This window comes from Saccostrea echinata, unplaced genomic scaffold (assembly GCF_033153115.1).
Source record: "Saccostrea echinata isolate AGI-Se365-2 ecotype Australia unplaced genomic scaffold, CSIRO_AGI_Sech_v1 ptg000034l, whole genome shotgun sequence".
Lineage (NCBI taxonomy): Eukaryota > Metazoa > Mollusca > Bivalvia > Ostreida > Ostreidae > Saccostrea > Saccostrea echinata.
The window spans coordinates 5,205,580-5,228,033 of NW_026889783.1; the positions used below are offsets into that span (position 1 = coordinate 5,205,580).

The 22,454-nt window shown below is 33.0% G+C and overlaps 1 protein-coding gene across 3 annotated transcripts in view; it reads right to left on the reverse strand.

The window, feature by feature from the left end:
* LOC133199617 (serine/threonine-protein kinase Sgk1-like) overlaps positions 1 to 22,454 on the reverse strand; it is a 57,435-nt gene that overhangs the window by 13,232 nt on the left and 21,749 nt on the right. Inside the window, exons 3-4 of one of the 3 annotated variants that reach the window (XM_061335463.1) lie at positions 12,455 to 12,538; positions 1,152 to 1,297 (exon numbers count right to left, since the gene is read on the reverse strand). In XM_061335463.1, coding sequence (XP_061191447.1) covers positions 1,152 to 1,297; positions 12,455 to 12,538 — 230 coding nt within the window. Of the gene's footprint in view, positions 1 to 1,151; positions 1,298 to 1,774; positions 1,796 to 5,242; positions 5,332 to 12,454; positions 12,539 to 22,454 lie in introns of those variants that run through there. The other 2 variants (XM_061335465.1, XM_061335467.1) reach the window with 2 other exon arrangements.

A 22,454-nucleotide genomic window follows, 5' to 3' on the forward strand; every position in this document is an offset into this window, starting at 1 on the left:
TACAGGGGCATCAGTGTTTCACAAACACTATTTTTTCTGAGAGAGAGAAAGATCTATTGAGTTCAGGTGTACATTATTATTGTTCCTTTTAAAGTTCCTAAACACAAAACTCAAAGAATCAAAACATTTGTGTTCATTAAAATATCAATACTTAGGCTCCCCTAACACATGATGTTAAGTACCTGCCAAAGCAAAAGCTTCATTAACTTATGTTTTACCAACATGTGCATTTTATCAGAAAAGCTTTTCCTCATCAGAACATCAGTTTGATCATCAAACCTCCATGAAAGACAGCTAGCACAAAAAAAACAACAATTACTGAGAGAAGAAAATGTCAACAAACTTTTGTTGAAATAACAGAATATTAATAAGATGGAGAAAATTTATCCAAATTTATCTGAGGCTTGAGCAGTAGAAATGACACTGACGGCTATTCAAAAATGTCAATCTTTGATAAATATATAAACATAATCAAAAACTCAATCGTGTAACCTCAGAGACATTTAAAAATAAACTTCCATAGGGTCCAATTCATTGGATTTCAATTTTCTTAATCAAATAATAGATGTTAGAATTATTGTACTATGGGCCTGATCAGCAAATGTAGGCTATAGATCTTCTGATTCTAATTCTAAATGTATACCATTGCACCATACAACATATTTATAATTATGCACTTAACCTTCACACAAATTAAACTGCATTGTAAAGTCTGTAAACTGTGATCATAATATTAGCATACATATATTATAGTATTAGTTAGTAAATGTTTATATTCAAGTGATAAATCAGGTTCACACACACAGACTTGTACTGAATTATCACTCTGCAGTGTAAACCTGTAGTTCTTTAATACCAGAGTCATTTCTGTTTCCTAAATATTTGACTTTGACATGAGTGAAAACACTGCGATCAATGACATGAACAATTCCTTGCCTTGACCTTCATCCCAACCTTTGGCTTTATTCAGCTTCATTGAATATAATTATGAAAGGTCTCTGAAGTTCTTTGTATGGACCCTGACAAACAAATTAACAGACAGACAGACAGACAGACAGAGAAACAGCACAACTAAGTCCCTAGTCTTTGACTAAGTGATAGGGTCAGTGGGGGCTATAGATAGAAGTCTATTTTAAGTTTAGGATACTTACTGCTGTGAAAGCTTGGGGTTGGTGACAAGCTCCTGGATGAAGATGTCTAATCCCTCGCGTCGCTGCTGTATAAAGTCAGGGTCAAGGTTACCAAAGATCTTCTTACCAGGGAGACGAAGACTTGCCTCAGGGAACAATTTCTTCAACTGAAAAATTTTTATTCTAAACTTGTCACTTTGTTACAAAATTCTCCTGCTTCTATTATGTGGCACCATGGAGTACCAAAACAAGTGTAAAATTAAAGCACTGACTGAAAGTAATGATCGTATTAGCTGCATGTGACAACAAGTGCCCTTTCCTGTCAGATCAATGCACACAAGGTCACCAAAACTTCTCCATAATTGAGCAACAAATTGCCAAAACATCTGATCAAGTACATCAAGATAACACTCAAGATATATAGGGAGATTCAGAAGAGGATAGGAATGAATGGGGATGAGGTATGTCATAAACCCGCAGGAATTGGTTGTCATAATACAAAAGATGAAAAAATCTGCAGATGGGGCAATAACATAGACATATGGAGAGCTTTCTTTACTTAGCAAAAACAAACATGAAATCTTCATACCTAGTGCTCTTGCTTGTTCATGCTAATTGATTAAAAAAATGCCACGTATACAAACCTTATGTACATTAACAGAACAAAAACATAAAAATCCTATATCTTAAGACAAAGATAGAATGTGTTGAAATCTTGCCGACAAGTCTCTGCCAGGTAAATAATTAGTCATCAGGTCAGTACAACTGTCATCCAAAAATAGCTACAAGTTCTCTAAGACATTCCTTCTCTGAATGTTAATATAATACATGGAAACAGTATATATGGTAACTCATAGAGAAATTTACACAAAACTCTGCAACACCTCTATACGAACAATCAACTACAGTAGATCATCTAAGACATGAATAATCCATAGTCCCACATTAATTCTTCTGTGTTATAACTTAATTATTTCATGTACATTACTGGATACTAATTCCAGGTTGATCACCGTGCAGTTATACAAATCAGACTTGACCCCGTTCCCTTACTTAAGGTCAGACACATTCTGAATTTGATGTCAAATAGTGCTGAAGGTTTAAAGCTTATATGCCTCATAATTTAAATTATTGCAGACTTGTTCACTGATAAGAAGGAATCAATCATGCCGATCAATTCCACTTACTGCAGAAAGTATATCAGACATAATGCTAAGTCAAAGCAAACTGATATCTACCTTGGGAGTTTTAACTATACGTGCAAAACAATATTTTGATAATGGATACAGTACTTTAGAGATCAAACCTATTTCATATTCTATGGGATGCCATATAGACAATACTAGTATATGATAATAAAATACAAGAATAACACTACATTCTATTATTTTATGGGAACAGTACTATAAAACACAAAAAGATTGGAGCTCAGAAAGAGAAGAACATATGGAGAGGAAAAGGAGAGGATGAGAAGGATCAAATAAAGATCTGAACTCAAGACTTCCAACTGGGCTATTCTGTCTGGAAATCTGCCTGACTGCTTCAACAGTATAAATTATTAACTTAAAAAAAATGATATCACATAAAAAGGAAACACACAAAAAGCTATGATGTTATCATGACCTTTTGTACCATTACATGCATTCTTCTGTTGTTATCAATTCATACATAATCTCCAATGAACTGTAAAAAGATTGATCATTTTGGATATATCATATCATTTGCATAATGCACATGAAATTCAATGAGGGACCAGCAGTAATCATTCTTAATAGGACAAGCTGACATGAAAAACATCCAAGTTATCTGATTATTGTAATCATTCATGTACATTTTCAATAAAGTTATGACTTACTAGGAATAAATAAGAAAAAGTATCCCCTTCTTCTTTTAAAAAACATTAGTACCCTCTCCTTTCTTCCATTGGAATAAGTAAACGACAGGTACCCGCTCCTTCCTCCCAGAGGAAATTGAAAAAAAACAGGTAATCTCTTCTTCCTCCCAGAGGAATAAATAAAATAAACAAGAGGTACCCTCTCCTTCCTCCCAGAGGAAATCAATAAACAATACATAATGTCTCCTTCCTCCCAGAGAAAATCAATAAACAACAGGTACCCTCTCCTTCCTCCCAGAGGGAATCAATAAACAATATATAATGTCTCCTTCCTCCCAGAGGAAATCAATAAGCAAGAGGTACCCTCTCCTTCCTCCCAGAGGAAATCAATAAACAGAAGGTACCCTCTCCTTCCTCCCAGAGGAAATCAATTAACAACAAGTACCCTCTCCTTCCTCCCAGAGGAAATCAATAAACAACAGGTAATGCATCCTTCTTCTCAGTGGAAATCAATAAACAACAGGTAGTCTCTCCTTCTTAGAGGAATAAATAAAGAACTGGTATTTCCTCCTTCCTCAAAGAGGAATAATCTACAGGTACTCTCCTACCAGAGGCATAGATAAACAACTAATAACCCCCTCCCCTGAAAAAAAAACCTGAACCCCCCCCCCCCATTCCAACAAAATAAATTTAAAGGAATATGTATACAGTTAGATTCTTACTTGGGAGACATTTTTTGAAATTATGGTCACATTTGTTTCCACTATTCTGCAAACTGCAAACAATTAATTTAAACAAATAAGCATCCTTCTGGAAATATTTACATCAAGAAAATGTGTTGTTTATATATAATAGCACTAGTTTCTTACTATTTGTTGATAGCTTTTATCTTCTGACAACTGAATCAATTAAGAATAAAAAGTCCTTTCAGACATTGGATCTCACAGTAAAACTTGACAATCTACACCATTAATTAAGAAAAGTATTAATGAAAATAGGGTCCTTGAATGCTTTGCCTCATAAATGTAGTCAGATTTTGGTACAAAGCAATTATCCAGCTTTTAAGATGAGGGAGTTCCTCTCTTTTGATTTTAAAATGATTGTTTTTAGTTATTTTTTAATACAATGACTACCAGCAAACTATTGGGTTAAAACTCCTTGCATATGAGGTTTGGTGTAAAAGAAGAATTATAATATTAAAATCTGCATATTTATAAAATAATTTTTTCTGTAGATCTAAAGAATTCTGACTGTTCTTGTTGAAAAAGATCTGTTTGAACTCATCTCTAAATTTGGCAACAGTCAATCACATACTGTTCTCTATGTTTCTATTTAGGGCAGCATTTTAATGGAAAAATCATAAAAATATTAATTAAGAGTAATAAATGTCAAAGTACTTTTCATAACAAAGAAACATGTCACAAAAGTTGATGTTGTTGCTGTGTATTGGAAGGGGGGAGGGTAATAAGTGAGAACAGCTAAGGAGGAGTTATCGGACACTCTCAGGCAAACCCCTCTGATAAACCTCCCAGACCATGTCTGTTGACAAACAAATCAGCTGACTAACATGCAGAAGACACTACCTGTGCCAGCCCAGTTCTCATGTACTCACAGACCACATGGATTGTGTACTACAGTACAAACCAAAGATTACAAAATTAAACATTACACAAAGACTGATAAGTAGTCCCCCAAACCTGCCAATGGGTTCAACTTATGTTCAGTGACACTGGGGTCAATGCCTACTGGCCAATTACCGGAGTGTGTAGTAGATTACCTGCTTGTCAACTCTTCTAGGCCCAAGCTTGTGCATATATTGATATATGATAAAATAGGAACTAGAATGGGCCTTTTTGTTAAGATAAATGTTACTTACATTGGATTTCATTATTTGTAATCTTTTGAAAAGAGAACATGACGAATGTTTAAAGGTTACCATAACAAATAACATTTTTGAATGCCAAAATATTTTTTAAACTGTTCTCATTTTTCATTAGAAAAAAAAATTATGCCAAAAACAAACACCAAACACAAATGAAACAAAAACAATTTTTAAAAAACAACAAACTTGAAATCAAGAAAATGAACATTTTTACAATTCCAAAACATTGCATACCATCATTACTGGCTCTGATTTGAAATTTTTAACATATAAAATAATAATTTTTATTTTTAAAAAATGTGTATATAGCCACAGCAGTAAAATCAAAAGAACACTATATTCACTGTATACTAGAAATCTTTTTCAGTATCTAGTACTTTGTCCATGGTTACATACCTTTATACAAAATTTACTGAACTTCTTCTCTAGAGAAATCATCTGTTCTGGTTTGAATGGTCTGATGTAATTTCTAGAAAGCTTCAGTATTTGTGTGATTGTATGAATCTGATTTTAATTATGTTATATTTCAGAGTGGTATGTTCTACATGTCCAAGTTCTTTATTGGATGAAAATCACATGAATGTCTTTGCAACTCTCTGTTTTCTAATCCTGGAATTCAATGTTACTGCGCATTACAATTATACCGACTCTTATTTGTCAAATTAGCCTCTTTATAATTTTAATTATCTCACATTTCATCTGCAATTAAACCATATATGACTGAACACAAGGCTGTAGAATGTCTGTCTGTGTGTCTGAATACTAAGGTCATACAACCTATACTTCACACTGTTCCTTCCCCTCTGATAATTTTCCAAGTTATTCTTAATTGAAAATCAATGTACCATCACAAGTTATTGAACAAAAAATTCTGCATATATTTAATTTCCAGGAGTTTTGAACAGATACAAAAAATGATGAAAATCCTTGTGTTTTTTAAAGGAAAATTAACAAAAATATAGTTTTAGCTGGTATATTGTATTTCCTCAAAATTTGATTCAGAAGAGGTGTACAAAATTAGGAGGCATCATAAAACTGCACAAAAGTCCTTCAATTATTGGAATTCTTAAATTATACTGGGAAAAAGAAGATAAAGTTCAAAACTATGATGCTGCATATCTTTGAATGTTAATTAGTACGCAAACTTTGAATCTCGTCTGACAAAAGCATAATATTTGAATTTATCATTATCTCACACACTTAATGTATATTAAAGGATTTGACCATAAAAAATCATCTTAAATCTGATCATGGCAACCTTTACAATTTTGATTTTTCATAAAGCTGATCAGGGTATGTGGGATAGAAAATGTTTGTTTACATTTTGGATACTTGGAAAAGTTTACATTTTGTTTACTACAAAACAGAAAATATTACGTCAAATTCTACGGTTATAGTAGCTTATTTTTCTTTAAAAGAAAAACATATCAGATCAAGTTCTGATTACTTAATTCAAATGAAAAAAACATAAACAGCCAAAAAAATTGGACTTACGTACATGTATATAAATGTAAAAATGATTGAACTTGTGCTGAGAAGTTAAAACTTGCATAGATTTAGGTGCCCCATTGTTACCCTGGTACAGAGTTCAGGTACTCAGGTGTTTTGATGCGTCAACAAAAATATTCTCTTTCAGTCACTGAGTAACAAATTCCAAACACTGCGACACTTGACACTTGGTACAATATTTACATCATTTATATATTTTCTACATGATTGATTAATCTATCAATTTTATCTACTTCATCAAGTGTTGTCAAATGAAAATAATAAAATCAATTTATGTGTCTACACCTGCTAAATCTGATCTACACCTGATATTAAGACATTCTTGTCATTTTCTTACTTCTGAAGGAAACTCTCAAGTACAGCCTCTACAGTATCTTAAAATATAGATGAATCTTTGAAAAATTAATTTCTGAATCATTTTGAGACATTACAATATGAATATAATGCTTTGACTATTTAGCTACTAGTCTTTTTAAAATGATTTGCTTCTAGCTCTCATTTATGAAAGATAGTGAAATTAATATTTATGTTACATGGTTATGTACTTATGCCATTAAGGGATATAGAGTTACAGAAAGTTATGTGTGATGTTCCTACAAGACACAGAAGGCTAGCATTTATAAAGGACATGTTAAGGTCGAATTCAAGGACGGCCTAACTCTAAAATATTCCCAGGTAAAGAGGTGCAGTTTCTCCTGTTTATAAACACTAGATGAAATCCCGCGCAAGCGCGGGGAATTGAATTTATACCACTAACGACAGAAAATATATAATTGTAGTTTCTACTGACAGCCTACAGGCTTATAGCAGGAAGATATACTTTGTTCAAAATCCCGCATGAAGTAGATGAATGTCTCCACCCCCCCCCCCCCCCCCCCCGCCCTACCCCACCCCTTTCTGTAAAAACTTGAAAAATAACAAATTCGTTAATTGGCGTTTATTGTGAAACCTGTTATACTGTGTTATGGACATTGTACTTCAGATGCTCTTATTTCATTTCCGTCAAGGATAAAAGCAGCGAATATGCACATTTTACTGATAAACTGCATGATTTTTTTTTCGCGGGGGGGGGGGGGGGATTCACAAATACTTGGGTCTTGGTTTATAAATATGTATGTACCTTATTTATACGTAAAATATGTAGTATACTTTTTTTTTTACATATCAATAGGGTACATACATATTTATAAACCAAGACCCAAGTACGGGGTCTTTGTAAAAATTAGTTTTTAACGCCCTATGAATAGGCCGAGTATATGATACAAAAGACTGTATTCAGAAAAAAACCCTGAAATGTATTGATTAAAGCACAACATTTTACACAGCTTTAATTGTATTTGAACAATACCTTATTCATTAATTTTCTCTTTTCATGTTAGCTAGTTTATTACGAAGTACAAATTGTACTTCTGGTTCGTTGCCACGATGCTCTCAGTAAGGAATACATGTATATAATTATAATTTTACCGATAAATTTATTAGAAAAACCTACTACATACATGAAATAATCTTTCAATATATAAATATATTCAAAACTTATAGTGTTATTAATGATTTACCATTATTTCAATGACCATTCATACAAAAGTTGTTTTTTTTTTAATGATCGCCTAGTTTTTCCTTTTTAACATCGGGCTCGATGCTATATGATGTTCTAGAAGTTTCTGTCAATATTAAGATCGGTGAATGACGAAAATAATTTGCATATTTCCCTCTTTAATCGGTTATCACAACTTATTTCTTTTATATCATTTAAATCAAGTTTTGATTGAATAATTCAGTGATGACGTTTAATTAAATAAATAAATGATTGCTCGTTTTCAGTTTCATTAAAAATTGCCAGAATCTTAGATCCGCCAACTGGAAACGCCACCGTACTCACGTTTTTGCTATTTCATGGCTGTTTATAGAAAATAAAAGTAGACTTTTAATTTTATGAACGATACTGAATATGCGAGTGAAATCTAAATATAGTTTACGGACATCATCTTGTATCTAGTGTATTCACTGAGGTGTTAGTAAGAACTCTGGTGCACCCGTTTCGGAGTTTATTTGCAAAATTTATTAATTTATAAGTATAGATTGATAAGATTGGATTTTTCTAGTTCATACCTTATCATTGTAAAATAGAGCACTCTTATGGTAATGTAAGACACTTCTACTAATAGGTACTATAACAAAGAAGACAACTAGCTTCTTATACATGTATAAAGACAAGAGATGAATGATCAGATGAACTCACATGACCCCAATTTTATGTCAAAAGGATCTCACTTTTCTTTTTACAATAATGCTAAAAACTGATCCTCAAAGAATGCTGAACAGTTATTTAAGTACAGAATTTACACTGACAATGTAGGGCCATAAAAAAAATATTGCAAAAATAACTACGCAGTACACCACAACAAAGCTTTATGAAGTAGAACAGTTTGTTTTATATTACTCATCAGTGACAATGCTGATTTTAGACATACTGGTAACATTTATATTACACAGTTGTTCTAATATGTAGGTGTTATTTAGTATATGAAACATAAAATCTGACTATTTCAACCATTTCAAGGTGATATAATGTTACTCCAGAGTTAAAGAGCAAGGCCAATCTGGGATATGTTCCTTTTTTTATTGTTCAATGTGTATTTAACACCCCAGCAAGAATAGTTCACTCTTCACCAAATCTAAACTACACCATCTACATGTAAAGTGCCAACTTAAGACTTTGGTAATTCTGCTATGCCAACAATTTGATTGTGAATTTGTCCAAGAGTCCTGAAACTTTTACTAATCTATTCAGCTTCTAGGGAGGAAAAAATATGATCCTCTTTTTTAAAGACCTATCATCAAGACGTGAATGCCCTATATAATGTAGTTAGTTATCAGGACTGTCTCTTTGTCAACACTTTAATGTACCACAAACAAGAGCATCTTCCAATCTACTGATTTCATACTTTCTACTTAAGGAAAGATGACACAGACACCTTTTTTCCAAGAAATCATGAAAATAACAACAAACGTCATGTCTAAATAAGTAAAATGAAAAGGGTACGTTAAGCAGCAAAGATTTTAATTTTCATTCAGATTTTTACAATGTCCTTGGATATTAAAAGTGATAAAATTTGTAAAGACTGATGAGGGTGATGGCAAAGATGTAAAATTTTGAACACCCAAGAAAGATTATAATTTCTTCATATTTTAGAAATTTTATATTGGATCATTTAAAACCAAAACATAAAAATATATATATTATTCAATCCAGACAGGGAATTTTTTTTTGGTGTATCATCTGTGGATGATGGTTAGAGGTTGGGGGTCACTGGTCAAAGGTCAAAATCAAAAAATCATCACATATTAACTTACAAATTTTTTTATCCCAAAAACTTCATACTTAGTTAATACATGGATAGAAACCTACACTTTCCGGGTCACTTGAACAAAGTAAAGATTTCATAATTACTACCCGGTAAATAGGTGGAATTACAAAACTTTTAAATTTAACAATCACCTGAATCACTTGGTCAATGGTTGCAGTTAAAAATTCTAAATTGTTTAAATGACCATTGTGATACAAAATAGCATGGATTTTAGTTCAAGAAGATTGGTTTCATTAGAATACATAACAAAAAAGAACATTTTCATAAAAAGATGAACAAGGAAGACAACTATGAATTTTGATATTTTCATTCAAAGGTCAAGGTCAAAATATTTTATTTTACATGAACACATCATTTTTTTAAAAATTTTTTTTAACAAAAAAAAAAGTTTATTTCAACATGAAGACCTCTTTTTCACTTTATAATTAAAAGAGACCCCCTATAGACTATGAGGTCAATTGTTCAAAGATCAAGGTCAATATTACTGAAATAAGCACACTGGGCCCTGTAGGACTTTCGCAGGTAGGTTAAGGCTTCCCGAAGAAATATCACATTGCACTCTGTGCCTTCACAGCTCTGAACTACCAAAATATGACGTCATAATGGAAAATGACGTCAAGTCACTGCAAACTTGAGGTGTTATGACGGGGAGAGTGTCATGAACTTTACACTTTATTTCAAACTACATGTAAAATGCTCGATAGCTATTGCAAAATCCACGGGTCGTTAAAGGTTTTTTAAGTCTTATTTGTCCGATTATTTTAAACACACACCGCTTACCTACCCTTGATTGAAATTCCGCATGTTCAAAATGCTTATGAAAAATATACTTTTGAAATGTACTATGTTTTATACCCGTGGTTGGAGGTAGAATTTATTTTGCATGTATAAAAGAGTCTGGCGCAGGTGATTAATGAGGATTAATCTGAGAATTTTTCTGGAAATCTGTAAGAAGAAGTTGTTCTCTAACTGAATCTTGCTTGGGAAAAATGTGTGTTGATTTTGTTTTAATATAGATTACGATATTGTGTGGAAAATACCCTCAAATTTGTAGGTAAGTTGAATTTCTCACGAAATATTTTGTACCCAAGTAATACTATAACTTTCCCCAAGCACATTTCTGATACACAAGGATACGATGAGTTTATCTATATAACAAAATGTTAATAATTATTGTGTTAATCAGCTGCGCCGAAGCGATTTATATGAAACACTTCCAAAAATTATAAATGACCGTCACGTGATCAACAGTCATGTGATATCATAACAAATATGTTTATGTATAGCCGAAGAAACCTTCTATATAAATTGGAAGTACTAAAGTTCAGTACTTATAAATTAAAACCAAAACCGACCTCGGAATGACATATTATGTTTTGAGCACATTTATAGCTTCGGGAAGCCTTAACATAGCTGCGTTATCAGTTTGTATAATCTGTAGACTTATCTGACATGTCTGGAATTGAATCCTTCAGATGAGATACTGCTGTCAGATCTGTACTGTACCAAATAATGGAATGGCTATCTTAACATTTATCTTTTTCATCAAAATTCATTGCTAACGAATTCGAACTTTAATATATACTTGCAAAATTCATGCTTAAATTGGCTTCAATTAAAGCTAACTAAAGATTTTTTCAATGTATGGGTGTAAGTTAATACATTTTTCTGTTCATTTCTTTTTTCATTAATATCTAATTTATCACACCCTGTAGCAGCCATTTTTTAGAGAGATGACAATTGACAACACTTTCCTCACGTGCACTGAATAAAAATGACAATAAAGCTAGTTCATTAAGTATAAATTCACTTAACAAAAATCTGTTGACTAATTCCTTTTAATTACAGAGTACCAGACTGGAATATCAATATCTAATGGTGTCTGAATCTGGAACATGTTCTTCATTCAATAACACACACACATCCAGGATTTTGTGTTGGAGGGGTGCTATAATAGATGGAAAGGGGACTGGTATCACCAAGGTCCCCAGCAGGTCAAGGACAGTATTTGGTGGGGGTTGTAGGGGGTAAAGTGCAAGGGGAGGCATGGGTACACCCATCTGAATCTGCACCTACAACACTTTTGTAATTTATTATAATCTACTAAATCTTAATGCACTGCACAAATCCTAACTGATATAAATAAGAATATATTTATCTTCTGTAGACACAATGTCAGACAAAGCCAGGAATCTTATACAGCTGCCTCCTGCCTTTAGCTCATCAATCATACTACCCAATCAAAATGTAGGCTTATGTTTTATCCTCTGATTCCTGTCATATTTTATGATGTAGAGGCTGCTTTTACTGGGTCTTGTTCAGTCAAGCCTGAATTTTCTCTTACCTCATGAGCTGCCTGCATGACAGACCATTTTATCATGGTATTTATACAGTACATATATTCCATATTATGAAAGCTAGAGGCCTGACATATGGTAACTAAATTGTACTGTTAGCTATGTTAAAATATGCACAATTACAGTTCTTGAAAATTCAAGCAAGATATTTTGCATTAGTGGTACTAAATATTGCACTTTTGAAAATTTGTGCAAAATCACTACCTTGATTTTCAAGTACATGCATGTTTACAATATATGTATGACATTTACAGAAGGTCAAATCTCATCAGAATACAAACTTGAGTAAATAACATGCAAATATACAACATTCAATAACAATTGATAAAATTTGATTTAGAAAAAAATCTTCATATTGAAATTGCACTCACCTTTTCGTACAAGCTATGAAATTCATTGTATCTTCTGAAGATGAACCATGAAAAGTCTCCAAAATTGACTACCACTTTATAGACCTGTAGTGGAAAAACAGACTTCATCAAGCCAAGCAAGTTATTCTGTACAAAACTAAGTCTCTTGGGCTTCACTCTCTTTTTGGAATGATCCGAAATGTCTTCTAAAGTCACAGACAAAGTTTCACTCATTTTTGATCACAAAGTATTGTCATGTAAAACAGAAATATCAGGAATGAAAACAATCCTAGGACATTGACTGATCATTGTTCTCCATGGAAATAAAACTAGGAGCAGGAGACCAGGTTATCTCCCCTGACAGCTGCTTGTGAGGTGAATATAACAGTCAGCCTCACTCATTGCTGGCTCCATCTACTACAGAATGATGCACCTGATAATCTAACGCAGATATTCCTCCGTGAAGCATTCACAATTATATACTCCAGTTCTCTCTGCTCAGAGATCAGCTGATTCAGAAATGTCCGAAGACTAGGTATTTCTCCCAGGTGTGCTGATCTATATCTTACGATTACCTCTGTGTGGCTGCTTTCAATGGATCATGCTAAATCAAGTGACTAGGACTTCAGGTAAATCGTAAACAAGACATTAAACATAGGTGAACATCTATAATGACCAGTAGATAAGAATAGAAACCCAAGCCCAGCAAGCACCCCAGGTTTATATAACTGTGAAAATCACACAATCTTGATGAATTAGATTTAATCTTTTTTAACAAATTAGTCTCTTTCATTAATTTTTTGAAAATTATCCAATAAAAGGATCTACTCAAAAAGCTTCACTATGTCAGAAGCTGTGAAAATTTTAAGTGTGTTAAACAAATAAGTTTGTTAATATTTAGAGCAACTGAGAGAAGAATTTCCAATAAAATATTAAGTTTGTTGAGAATGAATACCTTTTTTGCAATTGTACAAACATTTATTAAAATGTCAGGTCAATTAGTTGATGCAATAATTACTTTCTGCAAATTCTATCCACTTTGTGTGTTATATATACTGGATGTATTCTACAGGATATTTGATCCTCTGATGATAATATTTTTCTGTGATTATTCATTTTAAACTGTGATCCATATAATATGTAAATATGTTTTGATATAATTAACATGTAGGAAAAGAGCTTAGTATTAAGTTTTTAGAACTTTTGCCCAGTGCCAATTATAAAATTTAAAAACAATAAAATATGTTCACACCAAAACCTAGAATTTTCAAACAGAACAAATTTACACATAAATGACATAACAAGGTGGCCCATAGGCCAGAATGCTCACCCGAGTCACATTTCCTTCACTGATAAAAAGAATATTTTATTACATTTTCAACAATGAAATACTGTGATTTATTTATTGAATAAAAGTGATACTCTCTCACACTGTGAAAGCTAGGATACCAAAGTGATATTCTCTCTGACAGTGTGAAAGATATAGTAAAATAAAAAATAATTTCTGGCCAGTCATGAGATATAGTAACTAAACCGTCCTGAAAGAGACTAAAACTTAACTGCCACTTTCTTCCCAAACATGTTGCTAAAATCCATGTTACAATGTTTTCAATCTTGCTAAGCTATGACATCTAAACTCCTCAACTATGACGTCAGAGCCTATTATAACACTGTGTTCAGAAAAGACAGAGGCAAAGAGAAAATCAAAGAAAATGTAATAAACAGAAAATTCAATGTTTTGAATTCTTAGTTTCCACTAAGGAATTTTATTCACATATATAGAGGATATTCAATGTTTTGTAGTTTGATATGGAATTTATTCCACAAGTGGGACAGGATTTTTTTAATATTTTCAAGAGTGTGAAGCACACATATATATACTCCCCATTTTGACCTTATCACCCTCGCATTAAGGCACCATGATTTTAAGAAAATTGATGCTACACTACATTCATTTTGGTATTTTAGCTTATTAATTTCACCAAATTTTTGGGTTCAGCTATTCTTGTTATTTTTCAAATATTTTATTTTAGTACCCATTCCTAGGTAAAATTTTGACCCCTTATTGTACCCGCAAACTAAAGAACTGTCTACTGATAATTTTTGTCTTTTATGGCTCTGTGGTTTCAAAGAAGATTCTTATTAAAATATTTGTTTAATTCAAATAATATTTTATGCATAAATTTGAATATTATCAAGCAAGATTGACAAAGAAGATTTCAACATAACACACTCTCCTTTTAGTATTTATCAATATATAACACCCCCCCTCCCCCTTCTGAAAAAAGGGTATGATCCTACATTTAAACAAATCCGGGTCCCCTTTCCTTGAGGATGCTTGTGACTGCTTGAAATCAGACAAGTTATTCTTAAGAAAAAGATGAAAATAAGAAATGTTAATAGATATACAATACATTGCATTCTGTAAGCTTCTGGCTATAGATAACAATAATTATTAATTCAAATTTAATAAATTAATTCATAAAAAAACAAATGTCAGTCACCTTTTCCCCAAATAACATACAAGTTCCTAAAAAGAAGATTGACCACTTTTTGCTTTATTCTATATATGTAGTCACTCTATCAATCATATCAGATATAGCTTTAGCATTTTTTTTTTTTTACATATTTAGTCAATCTGTCAATCATATAAGATATATCTATATATATTTTTAAATTTGAATCTGAGAAAACTTCAGAGACCAGACAATTTTCTCACAGACATTTCCTGTTATAAATGCTACTAAATACAGACACTGTTGAGGGACAATTCATATGTCCTGAATACATTATCATACAGCTGCTCAATTATGTCAAACAGACTTACGTAAGAAAGTACAGTTCAATCTGGACATTGTTTTCAATGATACGGTTCTCCTTCAACTGTCTTTCAAAACAAACTTCTATCAATAATGAATTACCAGAAACTTACTATAATTGATCATTTTCTTATATTTTTTATCAAACAAGAGGCCCATGGGTCTTGAATTGCTCTTCTGATAAACTGTACAACCTATCACTTCTATTTGAAGCCTCGAAGTATCCTGTATATTTAGATAAACCCTTGAAATTCCAATTCACACTCTGAGAACCCAAGATGATTCTAAGCCAATTAGTACCTGAGAGTTGGTCATGGTGACCTACTTATCACTTGTCATTCTCTGAGGACCCATCAACTAAATTTGATGATTCTAAGCCAATTAATACCTAAAATATTTTTTAAAATTATAACCATAGAATTTTATAAGTAGGTCAAAGTGACCTACTTTTCAATTGTTTTACTCCAAGGACCCAAGATGCATCAACTGACAAAGTTTGATGATTCTAAGCCAATTAGTACCTGTAATATTTAATTAAAGCCATAATTTTTCAAAAGTAGGTCACCGTGACCTCCTTTTCAGTTGCTGTACTCCGAGGACCAAAGATACATCGACTGACAAAGTTTGATGATTCTAGCCAATAAGTACCCAAAATATTTAATTACAGCCATAAATTTTCAAAAGTAGGTCACCGTGACCTACTTTTCAGTTGCTGTACTCCGAGGACCCATGACGCATAAACTGACAAAGTTTTATGATTCTAAGCCAATTAGTACCCGAAATATTTTATTAAAGCCATAAATTTTCCGAAAGTAGGTCACAGTGACCTACTTTTTAGTCAACCTACTCCGAAGACCCATGACGCATCAACTGACAAAGTTTGATGATTCTAAGCCAATTAGTACCCGAAATATTTAATTAAAGCCATAAATTTTCAAAAGTAGGTCACGGTGACCTACTTTTTAGTCGACCTGTCAGAAGACCCAAGATGCATCAACTGACAAAGTTTGATGATTCTAAGCCAATTAGTACCCGAAATATTTAATTAATGCCATAAATTTTCAAAAGTAGGTCACTGTGACCTACTTTTTAGTCGACCTACTCCCAAGACCCAAGATGCATCAACTGACAAAGTTTGATGATTCTAAGCCAATTAGTACCTGAAATATTTAATTATAGTCATATAAATTGAAAAGTAGGTCATGGTGACCTACTTTTCAGTTGACCTTTTCTGAGGACCAAGATGCATCAACTTACAAAGTTTTATGATCATAGGACTTAAAATGTCCAAATTATGCCTCTAAAATGCTTTGAAATCGAATGCCTGCAAAGTTCAAAAAGTAGGTCACTGTGACCTACTTTTTAATAAATATGTTTTATGGCCCCAAGATGCATCATCTTACAAGATTTAATGATTCTAAGCCTCCCCGTATTCGAATTAATGACCTTAATTGTTTTAAAAAAGATTAGCCATAAAATTCAAAAAGTAGGTCAAGGTGACCTACTTTTTAGTTGACGTACTTTGAGGACCCAAGATGCATCTACTGACGAAGTTTGATGATCATATGCCTTAAATTGTTCAAAATATGCCTCTAAATCATTTTGAATAAGAATGGCCGCAAAATTTAAAAAGTAGGTCACCGTGACCTACTTTTGAGTCAACGATATGAGGTCCTTAGATGCACCAACTGACAAGATTTGATGATCCTAGTCCTTATAGTAAGCAAAATATCAACATTTTCATAAAATGTAATTTTTGGTCAACTTTGAAGTGACCTTGAGACCACGCCCTTTGCCCCAGGGTAAATCCCCATGCAAATTTTAATCTACAACATATCCTCATCCTTTTGTGTAAGTTTGGTGATAATCTGCCCAGTGGTTCTTGAGAAGAAGATTTTTTAGCAACCAGTACTTTTGTTTCTGTTTTCCTAATTATCTCCCCTTGTTAAAGGGTCACAACCCCAGTTTTAGTATAAAAGGAAGCCCTTGGGCCAAGGATACCCTGTGACAAATTTGACAATAATTGGCCAAGGGGTTCTTGAGTTATGGCCCATATTCTAAAAAGTTTACGCACACCGCACACCGCACAAATGGCCATAGCATTAGCTCTTTGAGCCTTTGGCTCAGAAGAGCTAAAAAAAGAAAACCTCAGATTTTCATTTTCATTTTGCATAAGGAAAATTGAGCCATTAATGTATCTTTTTTTTTTTTACTTGCAAGCAGTTTCTGCACAATGTGACTTTAATTAACACTTCTGTATAGATATACAACAAGAGACTCATGGTTCCCATCCCTCACCTGAGGACTTTGGCTAGAAAAAAAGTTGAAATCAGTTCAGTGTTTATAAGTGGTTCCCTTACACCCCCACCCCCTGCAGAAGCAGGGGAGGGTGCATGATTTGAACAGAAAAACTTGAATCTACACAAACTGTAGTTGCTTCCATATATTTACATGACATTATGGCTTTAAAAGATTTTTACAGATTTTTTCCTATATATTCTTATGTAAAAATTTGATCTTTTGTTGTGGCCCCGTCCTACCCCCGGGGGCTCATTATATTAACAAGCTTGAATCTAAACTAACTGAGGATGCTTCAATATCAAAATGACATCATTTTTGACATATTTTTTGGCAAATGGAGAAATAACATACTGTTGATACTCACTACTCTGGGAAGATGAATCATTAATTGATGAGTGAATACCTTTTTTCCTTGTACAAACATTTATTAAAAAGTCAGGTCATTTTGGTTGATGCAGTAATTACTTCTTGTGAATTCTATTCAACTTGTGCATTATATAATGAAATTATCCTATTGAATGTTTGATTCTCTGATTATTATGTTTTTCTGTGTTTTGTTCATTTTAAGCTGAGATCCATATGTGTAAATATGTTTGATATAATTCTTATGTTCTAAAAAAGTTTTTAGAACTTTTGACCGATCCCAATTGTAAAATTTAAAGACAATAAAATATGTTCAAACCACTCATGGTTTTGCCGCTCTTGAGAAGATTTTTAAAGATTTTTTCCTATATATTCCTATGTAAATCTTTGATTGCCCATTGTGGCCCCATCCTAGCCCCGGCAGTCATTAACTGAACAAACTTGAATATACACTATATGGCAATGCTTCCAATTTATAAGTATGACTGATAATGGCTTTGCTGTTCTTAAAGAGTTTTTATCACGTAGCTAAATTTCTTAAAAATGAAACACTATTATATTCCTGAAACATATAATTATTGTTTAATTATGAAATAATGTTGAAAATGGCCGTAATTAGACGATAAAACGCCCGTAATACAGGGTCCTCTAAGTAAAAATCTCTACTAATTAGATAGGGGTCACGTGGTACTGAAATGTCATAGGTGTCAATGGCCAATAGAACTCGTAAAGCTTATCGTAAGAAAAATTATTTTGAATAGATTTTTATGCTAAATAAATAGAATACACAATATGGCCGGTTGAAATTTTGACATCGACTATATTTCTTTGGTTATGGACGGTCAATCTTGTATGAACGTCTAGCAGAGAGAAATATACAGAAAATATGCCGACAATTGGAGAGGTCACTGAAGACAAAGCAGTTGTCAACTCGGGACTTCGGCTAAAAAGAACGAATTACTAAACTTCGTAAACATTTATAAATATGGGATTTTAAATTCTCCTTCATTATTATTTTAATTACCTATATATAAATAAATGCTGTATATCTTCTATCTGTTCCAGCAGTCAATATCATGTACTAGAAATGATACCTCTTCAATGGCGCCGTAAGCCATTATGAAGTTCACAACATTCCTACTAGATTCTGTGCGACTTTTAAAAAAATGCATGTTTGTCATTTACTTTTTTTTTTTTTAAAGATATCTTTCCTTAAAATATTTTATCAGGTTGAGGAATCTCCCATATATGGATATTGTTGTCATTGCGCACAGAGGTGCTTACAGCGAGCAATCGTCCAATTCAATGAATGAGCCGAAAAGCATGATGGTCTACTACATGTTTATATTTTACTACAAACACATGGGTCAGCCAAATTTAGGACGCGATTTCAAATAACTGCGGGAAAGTCAACTAATAATTATTTTTAATGTTTTTGTGAAAAACACGAAGAATAGGTACTAATTAAGATTTTCCATGCTCACATTAACAAACAAAGTCAATTTTCCGTGTTAAATAGTACGTTGAAATACCGCTCACAAAGTCGTCACAAGTAAATAAGAACCCAGTTTTCGTAAATTTGCCATGCTACTGGTGTTATTCGTTGTTACTTTGTTATTTGTTTACTAGAAATTAAAAGTTAATGCATTTATAAAAAACATAAGTCTATTGCGGTACGGTATTTTAATTCTCATGTACATTGATCATAGAACATGTATGGAGTAGCATATATATATCGAAGTTGTATACGTAGTAAACAATGACAATACGTGAGTACGCCCCAGAGTCGATTTGTATGGACCAGGGAATAGTCACGTGAAATTCATACTGACTGATAGTACAGCACGGGAAAAACTGCCAGGCTATTGTCAACAAACGGACTTATACAATGGAGTGGAGAAAACCCAAATTTTACCGTTGTAAAACATTTGTATGTAAATGTGAGCATGGAACTAGTAGATAATGATGTACATAATTTATTAAGTGTGTAAATTGCTTGCAAAAATGCATCATGTCTTTCTGAGAGCGATTTCAAAAACTGACCTTTTCGAAACGTACATGTATGTAGTATTTTTTGTAGTAACCCATAATGCAACTCATTTAGCTGATTGGTCGCTTTGCCAGTCACATTGGGTGCCTCATTTAGCATGTAAATTTATTCTGATGTCACAGAAAATAGTTTCCTCGACCTGTTTATAGGACAGAAAAAAATCGTGATCGATCGGGCATAAACGATTGTTCTGAATGCAGATAAACGCCATCGCATTTGCAGAAAAAGGCCCCCCTTTCATCTCTCGTCCAAGACCAGGAAATGTGGAAAAAAATCTTTCTAAAACCCTTCTTGTGCAAATTTGTGCATCCTAAAGACATAAATTATACCTTACTAGCTGTCAATTATCCAATTATCTCTTAATTATTTTCTAACAGCTAGGTTTAATAGACACAACAAATGAGCCCTTTTGTATACACAATAAGTACTTCGCTTGACCAGGATTGACACCTATGACGTCAGAGCAATGGCGCGTAGCATCGGCAATCAAAATATGCATATTGAGAAATTCAAACTTTAAATCGCTGAAACATAAAAAATATTAATTTTCTAGCAAAGATTTTTAATTATATGATTTTAATAGCATGTAAACTTTGTCGTATCAAAAACTTTTGAGACGTGATAAAAACCCTTTAAGAAAAAGATTTTTCCTACATCTTCCTATATACATGTATAACTTTGTTCCCCTGTTGTGGCCCCACCCTAATCCTGGGGGTCATGATTTGAACAAACTTGAATCTACACTTGTCTACCTGAGGATGCTTCTATATTAATATGATTATCATGGTTCTGCTTGTCATGAGAAGATTTTTAAAGATGTTTCTTACATATTCCTGTGTATAACTTTGAACCCTTGCTGTCGCTCCAATCTACACCCACGGGTCATGATTTGAAAAAAAAATTTGACTCTACACTATGTAATGAAGCTTTCACATAAGTGTCATTTTTGTCAAGCCCAGTGGTAAAAGACGCCTTAAATTTACAGTAATTCTTAATTATTCTTGAAAGAGGGCTTGACCTTTCATGTGAACAAACTTGAATTCCCTTCGGATGCTTTGTGGCAAGTTTGGTTGAAATTGATCCAGTGGTTCTGGAGAATAAGATGGAATTGTGAAAAATTTATGCCGACGACAACACACAAAGGAAAAATTTTGACCAGAGAAGCTCACTAATGCTCAGGCAAGCTAAAAAGGACAGGATACTGATTATTCAAAATGAAGTGAAAACTCGATAACAACCATCAGCAAAAAGCTGTATACAGTATAATTTTCCGGACTAAATAACATCATGTCTTATAACTATAATTTAAATAAACCAACTTTTCAAAAATTTTATCATTGGTAATAGTTTTTGAATGAGAGAAGATGACGCTTTCATATTTCACATGTACATCACCTGTGACAAAACTTTCCAAGGAGTACTGTCTGTCTATCATTTTTAACCTCATGACCTTGACCTTGAAGTTTGAACTCTTTTTTAAGACAAATTAACTTTGGCTGTATCTTTTGCACCTGAAGAGACAGGGCTTTTATATATTTACATGTGCATTTTCTGTGACAAGACTGTTTTCAATATACATGTATAATGATTTTTTACCTTATGACCTTGAAGATTGTCCTACTTTTCAAAAACTTTTTTCATTACATTTCTTGTGCATTACTTGTGACAAGACATTCACAAATGCCTTAACTTTTGCACCAGAGCATATTGTTAACATTCCCACAATGTAAAACATTTTGGTTTTGCATGATGGGCAGACAAGCCAGGAAAAACAAGACAGTTACAATATGCCATAAATTATTGCACCCCAATAAATAAGACTCCAAAAGCGGGTGATTACAATGCTCTGAATTTGCTTGTTTCTCACTAAAGCCATGTCTCATTTTTCCTTTAATGTGCAGATTGAACAACAATGTAACAGAAGCTCGCTGTACATAACTGAGCACTTACAATTAAGCATCAAGGACAAACAGCATTTTTACAATCACAAGTTAGTCAGACTCTGTAATACTGTCAGCCTTCATTAAAAACATGACTGAGAGTCTGCAATCTGATACACACAAAAGCAGAAAAAAGCATAACATAGAAATTATTGTCAGCTTTCATTCAAGTTATGATGGAGAAGTATACAATCTGATACAAAAACTGAAAAATGGACATGAGTTAAAAAAAACCCTAGTCATCAAATATTTGGCCTTGTCTTTAGATTACCATGGCGATAATTTGGGGGCATGATTAAGTTCAGATCAGTCATCCGTCAGGCATGTAAAGGAGACTGATGACAATGAACAGATCCTTTATATAGTGAAGTGGTGACCGTTAAGGACATTGATCTAACTAACACTGGGTGTAAACCGTACAAAACCAGGGTCAGATCCCTATCACTAAGCTAAATATAGAATAAAACATTAAGCAATAGGACAGTAAAACCACTATATTTAGAATTGGTCTTGTGACAACCTGCCACAGGCTATTCAATAAAGAATGC